We start from the raw sequence: 13,903 nt of genomic DNA, 5'->3' as shown, positions 1-13,903 counted from the left end.
GTTTACACGTTGTACATTTGGAACGTTAATAGCTTTTGAATGGTGTATACCCTTTCATTTTTAAAGTCGACCATATCATCACCTATTTCAGACACACTCAACCTTTTCATCGATTTTATCCGTGTTATGGGGCTGTAACGGGTAAACCGATTTTTTTTCATACTTACAATGTTAACTTGTCGCGTGTACTTGATTTGACCCGTTATGGTGATCTATAGGGTAAACCATTGAAGAATTTTTTTCTCTCCACATTTTCATTCGTAGTTTGTTTCCTACGCCCTTTTTTGTTTAAGTTTGAGACTTGTGTGCTCGTTTAATGTTTTTTCGTTTGTTATTATAAGGAGATTGAACTTTTTACTGCTATAGTATTTTCGATATTTGCATGTCGCGTACACCCTTTGAACGTGTTATGAGACTCTTTCGGGTAAACCGATCTCTTTTTCATACTTTCAATGTTTACATGTCGCGTGTACTAGATTTGACCCATTATGGAAGTAAACCATTGACCTACGGAGTTTTATTTTTCTCTCCATATACTGGCATATTTTAATTCCTGGTTTGTTTCCTTCGCCCCTTTTTTGTTTAAGTATTGTATGATAGTTTTTTATAAGGAGATTGAACTTTTAACTGCTATACATGTAGTATGTTTTCAAGTTACGTACACTCAAACTTTGGCCCGTGTTATTAGGCTCTGATAGTAAATATGTTTGATATGTTGTCGCTAACGCTTTTAATAGGTGTTTTCGGTTTTTAGCTACCTTGGTTTGTAAGGAGATCTTTCTTTAGTGTAGTTTTATTACACAACATTTTTTTTTCTTTTTTATTTTATTTGCAATTCATATTCATTGTTCCATTCGTCGAAGTGTCGTCTGTTTTTCTAAACTCAATACTCTGTCCTGCTCAATTGTTTGTTCCATAAAGTGTTCTTCTCCTTTAAATAACACTTCACGATCCGATCTTCTTATGATTCTACTTTACTATAAGCAGTCCGAGTATCGTTGACGTCAAGGCTGTTTTTTCCATCTCTATGTATACTTTTACTCATCCAAGAACATATCCTGAATTAACCATGGGAAAATGTTGCTTCTCAATCTCAAGTTGTCGGGAGTGCCCTGTTCCATGTCGATCAATAAATATCCGTGGGGTCTGGCGGTGGCATACTCGTACGATTTCATAAAGTAGTTTGTCTTTTTGGGAAACATTTGTTGGGCCATAGCCATGGCCTGTTATACGTCTCTTGAATTTAAAAAAATACAGGTAATGAGCATTCAGACTGATAGTTCTGTGATACTTGTTTTTGTTGAACAGATTCTGAGACAGCAACATGACACTTACATTTTTATGGTGAGAATATTTCGTGAAGAGATGGGAGATAGATTCAGTGACCAAATTCATTATATCGTCTACAATAAGCAAGTGTTTCTATCTGGGATCCAAGGTGTCAAGGTCGGGAGTCCTTGTACAAAGTCGACATCCTCCATAGTTCCATAAATCTTCTGGTACACGTGGTAGAACCACGTTTTCCAATCGGGTCTAGGCATCATCATGTGTTTCACGTTTTGAACGAATCGACGTACAAACATCGTTTTTCCATTTCCGGTTGGTCCTGCTATGACGCTGGTAAAGGGATGATGCGTAATGTTCATGTCCTGTGATTTTTTTTTCACATCCTGTATAGCAGAGACTACAAACTAGCGGAGTATTACGAAATAAATCATGAAGCGGTGATATGTCTGTGGAGGAAATTAGTATGAACTCTGTCTTTTTACAAGTAATTAGACTTCTCGTGATACTTTAACGTTTATTTCTTTGACGTACATTTCTTGGTACTTCATGGAAACCTCATCGCAGACATAAACCTGTCCCCAGTCATTATTTATTTTGACGATGTGTCATTGTTCTGTTACCGTGGATTTACTTTTGTTGTTGGGTCCTTTCAGAGGAGAGTGTGTTTACCTGAAGACCTGATATGATCTCTGAGAGTATTTATTACATCACAAACATTACATTTTTGTATTTTTCGCCTTCACTACTACTTAGAAGAAAAAAAAACATTACATAAAACACATTGTACATGCCAAAACAATTAGCTGTTTTGTGAATGTTTTTCATGAAATGTTTTTTTTTCTCTAAGTCTTTTTGCTCCTTATTCCTAAGTGATTCCAGTAAAACACCAGCACCATCAATTCCTTGTGGTACGATTTCAAAGCGACCCATTTCTTTCCAATCAGTTATCGTCCAGAAATTAAAAAAACAATTCTGATCCCTTTGTGGCCCTTTTCGTACTTGATCTAAGTCATGATGAAGACATGGACGTCGAGGAGGACAGTGCCATACTTATATACAACCGCATTTTTGTGCGGTCGTATAGAAAGATATATAACGACACAATTTAGATTGAAGAAGCAGAAAGGCATTAGCTGTGGTCATAAGCCAATAAAAGGCGGTATAGCAAGATCAAGTACAAAAGTTTACTAAAAACCATAGACAAATGTACGAAATCAAATCAGCGACCCCATAAAATTGCACTCACAATAAATTAAGACAAGTGGATGGAAGGAGATCATGATTGGAGATGAACAATATCATATATTATTTTATAAACTTACGATTTTTTAGACCAATCGGTTCAATTTTGCAGCAAATGAACACATTTTTAAATTTAAATGAGTTTCAGTTCACAAACAGTGACAAAAGAGATGAAGATGATAATATCAAAATATTTTTGTATTTTAATTGGATAAAGAGATGTATTTTTATCATTGCACATTAATAATATCCAATATAAAGATTATATCTTAAAAACAGTTTCAAATGCCACAGTATACCCTGTCTACAAAATTTTGAAAAACAAATAAATGTAAAAATAAGTACATTCTCCTACCAATAAAAAGTCCATTTTTCCAATAAAATTTTGTGAATTCAAAACATGTATTATCTACAAAAATGAAGACATTATAAACTTCGAATTTTACTACGAGTTCAAGGACAAAAGAGGCTAGAAAACTGCTCATACAAATAATTAAAAAACAAAAAATACAAACAAATGGAGACGCTCTCTTAACAATGGGCTGAAAAAGATAATTTTCCCTGTAAAACGACTCTTTCTGAATAAAGACATCTTCAGTCGTATGTTGACTTTTTTTCCAGTTTTTGATTTTTATTTCCATAGTTTAGTTCTGCTCCACCAGAAAGGTTAATGTCAATACCAGTGCAAAAAGTGGCGTCTGCTGCCAAATATAGAAATGTAAGACCACTTTCCTCTAACGTCCCATATCGTCCACACAGCTTAAATAAATTAGATAGTTTTTTTGAAAATAAATAGTAAAACAGTGCTGAAAACTGACAAAAAAAATCAAATGCATTGAAATGTGTTCAATCATATGAATAAAATTTGGTTGGTATGATGCAAAGGATTTGCGGTCACATATTTATGATTGCAAGAAATTTAAAAAGCATAAAATCAAAATAAAAATTAGTAATTATTCGTGTCAATATAGTAAACGGAAATATCTAACGACAGAAAGGTTAGTGTTGTCTTATGTCTTTGTCTAATCCCATAAGGATGTCAGAAATAACAGTGAATTCGCGATATGGAAAGTGGATGACTCAAAATATACATGTACTTTCAAGGCTGACTAACAAATTAAAAAAAAAACATGAACAAATCAATGAGTTATATGTTATATCCCTTATTTCAATGTTTTCAGAGTTGTTTTTCTAATTTTGTTCATTCTTATCATTTCAGTACATTATAAACCAACAATCATGTTTTTGTTATCTATAAAAGAATATAAACTTTTGGAAACAAAATTTGGCATGTGCAACCCACTACCTGGGTCTTCAATTGACACCCTATTCAAATCAAATTACAAACCTGCGCATCTGCCCCTGCCTGCCTAGCGGCTGTTGGATCACTAAATGAATTCGCACCTGCCTCCCACATTGGTGTCCACACATTACCTGGGGAAACACTGCAAGAATAATTGATTTGCCATAATATTGCATACACATTCTGTTTAGATGCGCCATATTTCTTTCTTAAGTCAGTGTTTGTGTCTGTGAAGTATTTACCAAAGGGTTAGAAAAAATGAACTATAATAACGTTTAAAGACTAATAAATACGTCGAAAAAAACCCTAAAAAAAACATCAAGTCTCTAGCTTTTACAAGACAGTTTTCTTTTTTGTAACCTTCAATTCTTTAAATACATGAGTTTCTTTAATTTTTTCGATCGATCATTGTATCTTTTATTTGAAGAGGATAATTGTTAAGTAGCTGTAGGAATCATGCAAAATCTGAAAAAGTGATACATCCCAAAAAGGCTGCATATTTTTATTTTTGTAATTAAGTTGTTTTATGGGTCTATATTATGAAATGCACAATTATTCATTCAAATCTGCCTGCTCTTAGGCTCTTAGGAGATAATCAACATTGAAAATCTAGTAGATTCTGTTGTATTTGAGTGTCTTATACAGAGTTATCTCCCTTAATTTTGAAATATACAGTGCGTTCTATATAATGTTTTATCTCCTAAGAATACGGGTTATATGAAAACCCGAATGTTAATTTCTGTTTACTATGGCAATTCAAGCAAAATATCAAAAATAAAAATATGTAGGCTTCTCAGGCATGAATCACATTTGGCATGATTCTTAGCTGGAGTGCTACTTAAGTCTACAAGGGTTAATATACTTCCAATTAAGCTATACAAATTGGGCTGATTCTATGTTTGTCGAATCGAGTTACGTGTAATTCTAAGTTTATACTCCTTATTATTGACTAACGTTCGAATGTTAGCCTAACTATGATCAAAACTGCCAAAACAATACGCAATACAAAAGTGCAAAAGTATGGGATTTAGCCGCCCAATACAGCTATTACCCATCCAATACGTCAAATTGGCCTGGTTGTAAGACATATTGGTCTAGGCTTATATGAGGTATTGAACTTGTTAATCATTAAAGGTATAATGGCGCAAGGTTTTTCATATTGGCTGAGCTATTGGTCCTCGGCTATCAATATTGGACTTCAGCTACGCCTCAGTTAAATACGGCTAGCCTCAGACCAATTACTAAGCCAATAAGGAAATCTTAATCGCAATAATACTACATTATGCCCATATGCCTCGTAAATATTCCACCAGTGCATTTTTATCATTACATTTCTACATTGAAATAATTAGGTATTTACCATGAAGATAATATGTAAATTAAGTATCAGTCTTTAACAATAAAAATCAGACAGGTGGTCAGTAAATCACGTCAAAAGGCCACTGAGATCATTTTATTTTCTATTCAGAAGCAGTTACAGACCACATAGGCAGTCTTAGATTGTAACTTTCGAGATAAATATTATATAGATTGTGTATGATATTGGCACTTAAAAGGGAATTAAGACTCTTCATTTGCTTTGGTTTGATTTGAATTAAATGGAGGATGAATTTATGGTTTTCTAAAAAATACAGATCTGAACGCAGAAATGACTACCTTACTTAAGCATATAGCATTTTGTTTTCTGAAGGATCATACATATACATACGAGTTAACCCTGACGTTGTATTTTGCTTCATCTATTGCCAACGCTTTTGTCATTGAAGTAATAGCACCCTGAAATCATCAGACCAAAAATTAAGTCATAAATCAAGGAAACTCCATTTTATCATTGTTTCACCACGAGTTGACCATTTATGTCGCATTGCTTTACCCCGGTTAAATAACGACATTAATGGACAGCCCGTAGTAAAACAATGATAACATGGATCGAGTTTCCGTGATTTATTTCGATTCAAATAGGACTAGTTTCTTAATATTTTTGAATAGACGCAGCCTTTGAGTTGCACGGAAGGTTGGTCATGTGTTTGAAACATGTCATATTAGAATGTTAGATAAACAATATTGCTTTAGAGTATTACCTGGAAAGAAAACAATAATGCAAAATATGCTTAAAACGTCATAAAGGAATTTCGGTCCTGAAAGTCGCACGGGTTGGAAGTATTTTTAATTACACGAACTTTACTCAATCGTTATGAATAAAATTTGTACAAATTTGTTGCTTGCCATCATACCACGTGGCTCAAAGAAACTGATACAATCAGTACCCTCTTTTAAAGTATAGCATAGCCACTGTTTCGAATTTTTACACAATCAGTACCCTCTCATAAAGTATAGCATAGCCAATGTTAGGACTGTTTCGAATTTTTACACAAACAGTACCCTCTCATAAAGTATAGCATAGCCACTGTTAGGACTGTTTCGATTTTTTACACAATCAGTACCCTCTAATAAAGTAAAGCATAATCACTGTTATGACCGTTTCGAATTTTTACACAATCAGTACCCTCTAACAAAGTATAGCATAGCCACTGTTTCGATTTTTTACACAATCAGTACCCTCTCATAAAGTATAGCATAGCCAATGTTAGGACTGTTTCGATTTTTTACACAATCAGTACCCTCTAATAAAGTATAGCATAGTCACTGTTACGACCGTTTCGAATTTTTACACAATCAGTACGCTCTAATAAAGTATAGCATAGCCACTGTTTCGATTTTTTACACAATCAGTACCCTCTCATAAAGTATAGCATAGCCAATGTTAGGACTGTTTCGAATTTTTACACAAACAGTACCCTCTCATAAAGTATAGCATAGCCACTGTTAGGACTGTTTCGAATTTTTACACAATCAGTACCCTCTAATAAAGTATAGCCTAGTCACTGTTACGACCGTTTCGAATTTTTACACAATCAGTACCCTCTAATAAAGTATAGCATAGCCACTGTTTCGAATTTTTACAACTTCAGTAACATATAGAATGTTTTAGCATTACAGTGGCAATTCTCAAAACCGAACATCTTCTGGACTAAAGGGTTCATGTGAAGCAGAATAAAATCAACCTAAGTTACTTAGATGCTTACAGGAGATTGAAGTAAAATGTTGAATACAAACGTTCCAGTGATTTTTAAGAGTTGTGTACTTTATTCAAGGTCTATATATATATATATATATATATATATATAGTTTTGTCTGGGTTTTTCCAAGGTTCGAATTTGAAGGCAATAGATAATTACACCACGAACATTTAATTTGACCTGATAGAAAAAAAGCGTCATTTGTTGTATAATCAGAACTCGCTGACGATTTATTGATTAATTGATTAGTGTTACATGTTCTACAGCAGATATATTATACATTTCAGAACGAGAATGACTGACCAATCGAACAGACCCTGCATTGTACTAGTTCGACATTTTTCATTTTTACTGTGCCACCCCTAAGAAGCCATAGCCCCTCCACAACTTACGCCCATTATTCTGACTCCGTTCCAACCAGTCGTCAATATATCCATTTATATACCGCGTGCTTCGCAACGAAGCAGTGACTACCTATTTTTAAGATGACAGAGACCGATCCCACGACAACTCCGCACTCGAGGCAAGCAGGCAACCCTAATACAACCGAGGCTGTAAACTCGTTTTACACTAACATTATGTTTCACTAACTCACCTTAGTAGCGACATAAGTAACAGCACCCTTTTGACCAATCTGAGCCACGAGACTAGAGTCGTTAATAATATTGCCCTCTGTTTTACGCAAATATGGCAAAGCAAACTAAAATTAATGGAAAAAAATCCTGTTAGGGACGTTATTTAAGTACGTCTGTGTCTACGAATCAGGCATAATGTGTATAAAGTATATATGTATGGCACATGAAGAAAAAAACACTGATACTTTATTGCATTATCCAAGAATTTATACCTCATGATCTCCAGAAATAACAATCAAAGTATGTGTATAAAAGTGTGCCTTTTTAAGTTATTGATAGGTCAAGTTTATGGTTAAAATGCATGTACTGTGGGAAAATAGCAGGAAAGAGTTGGTCCTATATACTCAAGTAAAATAAAAATAAACAAAAGGGAAAGGAAACAAGAGTCCAGAAATTCATGACTTGGGAGTTAGGCACAAAAAAGCCTGGATTACCTGGTTTGGGGGGGGTCTCAATGGGGAAAGGAAAAACAGTAAAGACAATTCTTTGAAACTTTTACTATTCTAACTTTAAGTACCTTGATGATTTGAAAAATTTAATAGAAAGTATCCAAGCAAATAAAACAAATATTAGAATTTGAAATATACTGCTCTCCATTGCTCAAAATGGACAGTTAACCAGTCGGGTTGGAGAGTTACTTCCCTTTACATAAAAAAAATAATGAAGACAAACTCGAGAATATAAAAAACAACTATTGCGTCTAAGCGTCTAAGATTATTGTCTTTAAAGTTTTTCAAGTAATGTTCAGTTTGTGATTAGAATGAAAGTTTTTAACATAAAGAAATTTCGAGAGAAAATTGACATTTCGCCTTATCTGTTTTTATTTGTATAAATAAGTATTGACCATACCTTTGAAAACAGGAAGTAACTAACAACGTTTATATCTAGAAGTCGTTTGAAATCTTCTGAGCTAAAGTCGTCAATAGGCATATGTGCTGGATCTACAAACACAAAAATGAAATACATGTACTATGATAAAATGGTACAAGTACTTATCAAATATGTTACATGTAACTGAATATCAGGCGCGAATGAATAGGGCAGCGACCCATCGTACACCCCTTGAATCGGGAAATTTAAATATGGGAATTTTGCATTCATAAATTCTACCCCAACAATACCTTGCTTTATTCAAACTTTGATTTTTGTTTACCCCTCCCCGACCTGAAATCCTGTATCCACATCTGGACATGTCCGAATTTTCTTAAAATTAAAATATACAATAAAGATTTCTTATTTATACATATATGATGGTGTGTTTTTCCAACCTTGGACAATCAATCAATCAATCAATCAATGATGATGAGTAAATAATAACATATGTCCATTATCTTCGTACATAAATAGAATAATTTCAACTTTGATAACGTCGATGTTTACTTATAATGGGAAATAATTAAGTATATTAATATGCTTACGAAACTCTATAAGCTCTGTAAGTCTGTTTTTTTTCCCAAGAAGTTAACGTGTAATACGGTGTACCGAGTAAGTCTCTGCATTCAGGTCTGAAAAATTCCCAACGATGTTAGAACTGTCAAATTTGCAATGCAATTTTTTTGTCGTTCCCTCCGCGGGACTCTGATCTGTATAATATTGATTTGTTGTGTCATGCATCATTAATTTGACCATCTATCCTACATAATAACATCTAATTGAGCTGTACCGTACTACCATACATCGTGTACTTAGTTACAGGCCTAGATTAATCCTAGGAGGAGGATTGACCCGGTCAGCGAAAGCTATATTTATATATAGCCTAGCTGGCCGAGTAGTCTAAGGCGCTGGACTTCGCGCGGGCGGTGTTGCCGTAGATGCCACAGTGGTACCAGTTCGAGTCCCGCGGAGGAAAAGACAAAACATTAGCATCGCAAATTTGACAGTTCTAACATCGCTGGGAATTTTTCAGACCTTCCTATACGTTTACATGATCTTCCCTTTATCAATTTTAACCGACGAAGCAGTGTAGCACATAGAGTCGTCACATTCTGAGCTGAGACGTATATATATATATATATACACATAAAGTCTCAATGTTCTATTGGAATACATAAAAACTCAGGTTTCTGATAATGTTTATGACCTATATAGTCTTTGCAAGCTGTTAAATGTTGCTAATCTGGTTCCCTGGTCAATGTCCTTAAGGAACCCAAGGATAGCTAAAATTTGATAGAAGCTTGTGGAACGGAAACATTACCCGCACTTCCTGGTAACCAGTTGTTTTGGTTGAGATACATTCGGGCCATAATGGTTAAGAAAGAATAATCATATCAAGGGAACCATGATACTAGCGCGACTAGCCCGATTTTAGAGCATATCGCATTCGTGCCATTTCGGATGTTGAAAGCAAGCCAAAATCAGTGGCGTAGAATATTTGACGATTACCGACTTTGATGACTTCAGTCTGATGTTTTAGTTGTAAGCATTTGACATTTTGGCATGAATGGATTTCTCTAGACATTCTATAGCTTTTAGTAAGTTCTATTGAAGACACTGAAGAGAAAACGAGGGTTCTCAATATGTTAAGGTGGGTTTGATGAAAATATTAAAAGAAAAGTGGGGATCACTGAGCAAAAAATATTAATGCTATGAAATTGGAAAAAAACAGAAGAAGTCCAAAAATCTAACAGAAATGGCTGAACATGACCAGGAAACATCTTATATTGAATTTCACCTTCGAAATTCCAAGATATTTCGTCAATATGAATGCTTTTCATAACAAAAACGAGACTCTGACAACCATTGGTCCCGTAATCAAATACATGAAGTGCAAGTACCTACGCTGTCCCGCATTGTTGATTAAGCAGTCAATCCGACCATATCTACTAACTGTCTGTTCTATTACATTCTATAAAAAAAAACAAGAATTAAAGATACACTTGGACATAAGTTAGGAACCACAACGTTTTCAGCTGAATTGTCATCTTTACTCTGATGCTTCATCTCATACTTTAAAATGTTTTGAATAGATTTTAATAGCATTTGCCATATTCCAACTACGTTAGTGAAGAAAATTAAAATTCTGTTCAAAATTATGGAAACCGGAAATGCTTTGATGATATAGTAATTGTATGCTAAAATCAGAGAAACACAAATAACCAACATAAGATGCCAAATGTAAATGTTTTACAATGCATTGCACTTAAAGAAAAGCCATAATATGAATATTATTCAAACACCAATTTTCATCTTGAATTCATCCTTTTTTTTCTTTCATAAACCACTGTAGTCTAACTTGAGGTTTGTTTAATCGGTTCTCTTTGAAAATGCTTACAAGTCTATTATACGTTGATTCGAGATTCTACGCAGGCAGAGTGGGTTTCAGGCAGCGATAACCAAACGTTTTTCAAATGGATGTGAATTTCTAAACAGAAGCCAAGACTGCCTGGTGTTTATACCGGAAACGTGGTTGTCACACACATAATTGCTTTTTCTTATTTGAATCCGCATTTATAACTGAATTATCTTCTCTCCCAAACCACTGTATTAAGAATTACATGCCAAATAACGTGCCGATATTGTTTAAAAGGGGTACGCAAAACCTAAGGGAAATAACTGTGTTAAAATCAGCAGAACGTTTTATTTTTGTGCCATTATGATATCAAACTCAAGGCATCTTAGCGAACAAAAGTAGGTTGATGAAACTACTATATAATCATAGAAATTATTCCCATGAAACATGTGGTTACACTTTCTTGAAAATGATATATTTTGCTTCTTTTATCACAGTAAAACACAGAATAGAATTTCAAAAGATCTAATTTAAACGAGTCAAAGAAAATTCAGAGAAGATGTTATGTATCCTCTAAAGGAGGTAGAAATATGGTAAGGGATATAACTCTTGAAATCAGTGACATGTTTGTATCATATTCAATTTATGTTGCTGTTTCTGGATTTTGTAACACCTTGATTTCGTCATCTTTTGTTACATCACATCGAACAAAGAAAGCTTCTCCTGGACCTTGTGCGTTCATCTCAGCTTCCACTTCTTTGCCTTCTTTTTCTATAGATCAAAATGATACATAACCTATATATCTATAATGTTACCTACAGACGATTATGAAGTTCTCGGAGATAATTTAACAATACAACTTGAAAACAAAATGAAACAAAATAATAGAACAAAACTTACAAAAAACAAAAAAAAAGGAAAAACAAAACAATAAACAAAACAATAAACAAAACAAAACAAAACAAAAAGACACAAATATAAACAAAAAACAAAAACAACAAAAAACAAAACAAAACAAACAACATTAAGCAACAACAAAACTATCACTAAAATAAAAGTAACGTCCTAGTTATAAGTTATTAGTGTTTTAATTTTGAGTATTTGCAAATTATTATACTAGTATATAAATAAATTCAAAGGTCATTTAACTTCGCCTGTAAAGTAATATCGACACCTAGTGAATTAGATATGTATGAAAATGACATCATTCGAAAACAAGTATTTATTTAAAACCATAGATGTTATGTTCCCTCGTTTCTTGACAACTGTGACCATTCAGAATTATGAGTAGACATATTGCCACAGAACATTTTTAAGAAGAAAACACATTATTTAAAATTAATCTCTTGATCTGACCGGTAAATTTTCGCGCTGGATTTTGTATTTTCGTTTTCGAAGTTTTTGCAATAAAATCTACTTTCTGAAACTGTTTCCTTTCGCAACCAGTCCTCAAACCGTATTATACAATTATACAAAAAAGAAAAACAAAAACAAAACAAAAACAAAAACAAAAACAAAAACAAAAAACAAAAATAACTACAGTTTAATTTTGCGTCACAATTCTTACCGCGAAAATAAACAGTGGCGCGCATTTCACGGTTTAGTTTATTGTTTATAGAGTTTACACCATTTTCATGATCTTACGTCAAGGACAACCGTGACAGACGAACGGACAAACAAAATGATAATTATAGAGCTTACTCTTGAGTTGTCGAGGGAGAGGGGTTCTATTGTATCGGTGAATGCTGTCACAGCTACTTACCACCTCTGGAACAAAAGACAACTTTGGCACCATTTTTAACTAAAAAAAAGGTAGAATACATTCGTCATTATGCTATTAATTGCATGTGACTTGACTTAAGGAGGTAGACCTAGGGTAAGGGACACAACTCTTAAAAATCATTCGAATGTTTGTATTCAGCATTTAACATCAATCTTATTTAAGCATATAATTAACTTGGAATAATTTTATTCTGCTTCAAATGAAATTAAGCTTGAGAGGCTTTGGTGAATTGAATATGATACAAACATATCCCTGATTTCATGAGTTAAGCCCTTTACCCTAAGTCTACGTCCTTACTTTTGCCACTTTGTTTTATTTTTTATTTAACATCCAATAGATCCTTTTATGTTAACTGTTGGGTAGTCGATGAGCATGCGTACAGCATGCTCAATATACATATCCGCGAGGAAAATTCTTTTGTTCTACCTAAGCCCTACCTCGTGGAAGTGTAGGTTTTAAACAAACGGAAGTACTAGGGATAGAAACAGTTTATTAATGAGTTAAAATTGTTCTTATATTATTGCAGAGCTCAGCATAAAACGAGCCCAGTATGTCGAGCTCAGTTCATTTGGGGCAAGAATGGACACAATACTAGTTTTTGACACACTTAGCAAAGTGAATTGCAATTTATTATGGACAAAAATAACTAAGTCTTGTTTGTATATAAAATAGCACAAAATCTGACTACTTATAATTCGAAAACCGTTAGAAACACATTGACATCGAGATCATCTGAACCAAGTTTGTTGCAATCATATTAAAAAAAACTATGGGACCACGTGGTACAAGTCAAGGCTTTTGAAATAACTCCAGGTGTTGATAGTTCAATAATATAATATGATGTCAGTATATTAAGTAGGTCGCTGATTATAGCTATCATATATTTACTTCAATTGTAGATAAGCCAAATGACCTACATGATTACGTATTCGTCCAAAAGTATAAAAATAAAAGTGTATTCTGCAGTAGTATTAATCTTGTGGAACAATAGTCTCTTTTATAAATACATGTATTTCATGTATACAGGTAGCGTGTCTTATATTATAGAGCAAAATGCCTTTAAATGGAGACTGTCAATAAATTGTCAATATGTACACTCAACAAAGATACAAAATGAAAATTACAGTTCAATTCATTGTGTCGAATATATACGACAAGGTTCAAAGTATGCATACTCACCAAACACTTGAACGCAACCTTTTCCAATACCCTTAGAACCGCCTGTTATTATCGTCACTTTGTCTTTGTACCGGAGGGCTTCTGCCATTTTGTAAATCACGTGATATTAATACGTACAATACATAAATACCGAACGAGGACAAACATTAAATAACGGGGACAACG

The 13,903-nt window shown here is 33.8% G+C and overlaps 1 protein-coding gene across 1 annotated transcript; it reads right to left on the bottom strand.

Annotated features, from left to right (window-relative positions):
* Positions 1 to 2,712: 2,712 nt before the first annotated feature.
* Positions 2,713 to 13,893, bottom strand: LOC148610379 (L-fucose dehydrogenase-like). The gene is made up of 9 exons (XM_088542938.1): positions 13,739 to 13,893; positions 12,539 to 12,577; positions 11,450 to 11,547; positions 10,326 to 10,392; positions 8,397 to 8,488; positions 7,508 to 7,612; positions 5,541 to 5,608; positions 3,878 to 3,974; positions 2,713 to 3,288 (listed from the first exon to the last, which is right to left on the bottom strand). The coding sequence occupies exons 1-9, from the start codon at positions 13,824 to 13,826 to the stop codon at positions 3,124 to 3,126; spliced, it is 819 nt and encodes a 272-aa protein (XP_088399064.1). The 5' UTR covers positions 13,827 to 13,893; the 3' UTR covers positions 2,713 to 3,123.
* Positions 13,894 to 13,903: the final 10 nt, after the last annotated feature.

This window comes from Perna viridis, chromosome 8 (assembly GCF_037379345.1).
Source record: "Perna viridis isolate PV_CMFRI_1.1 ecotype Kerala chromosome 8, ASM3737934v1, whole genome shotgun sequence".
Taxonomy (NCBI): domain Eukaryota; kingdom Metazoa; phylum Mollusca; class Bivalvia; order Mytilida; family Mytilidae; genus Perna; species Perna viridis.
This window is presented reverse-complemented; position numbering and strand designations above follow the sequence as displayed.

What these genes read in the sequence shown, in the direction of transcription:
- LOC148610379 (XM_088542938.1), bottom strand. Translation starts at nt 13,826, where the DNA reads ATGGCAGAAGCCCTCCGGTACAAAGACAAAGTGACGATAATAACAGGC. An exon ending in TGTCTTTTGTTCCAGAGGTG is followed by an intron (nt 11,548 to 12,538) that starts GTAAGTAGCTGT and finishes TTTGATCTATAG; the next exon opens with AAAAAGAAGGCAAAGAAGTG. An exon ending in AGGCAGGGGCAGATGCGCAG is followed by an intron (nt 3,289 to 3,877) that starts GTTTGTAATTTG and finishes AATTTATTTAAG; the next exon opens with CTGTGTGGACGATATGGGAC.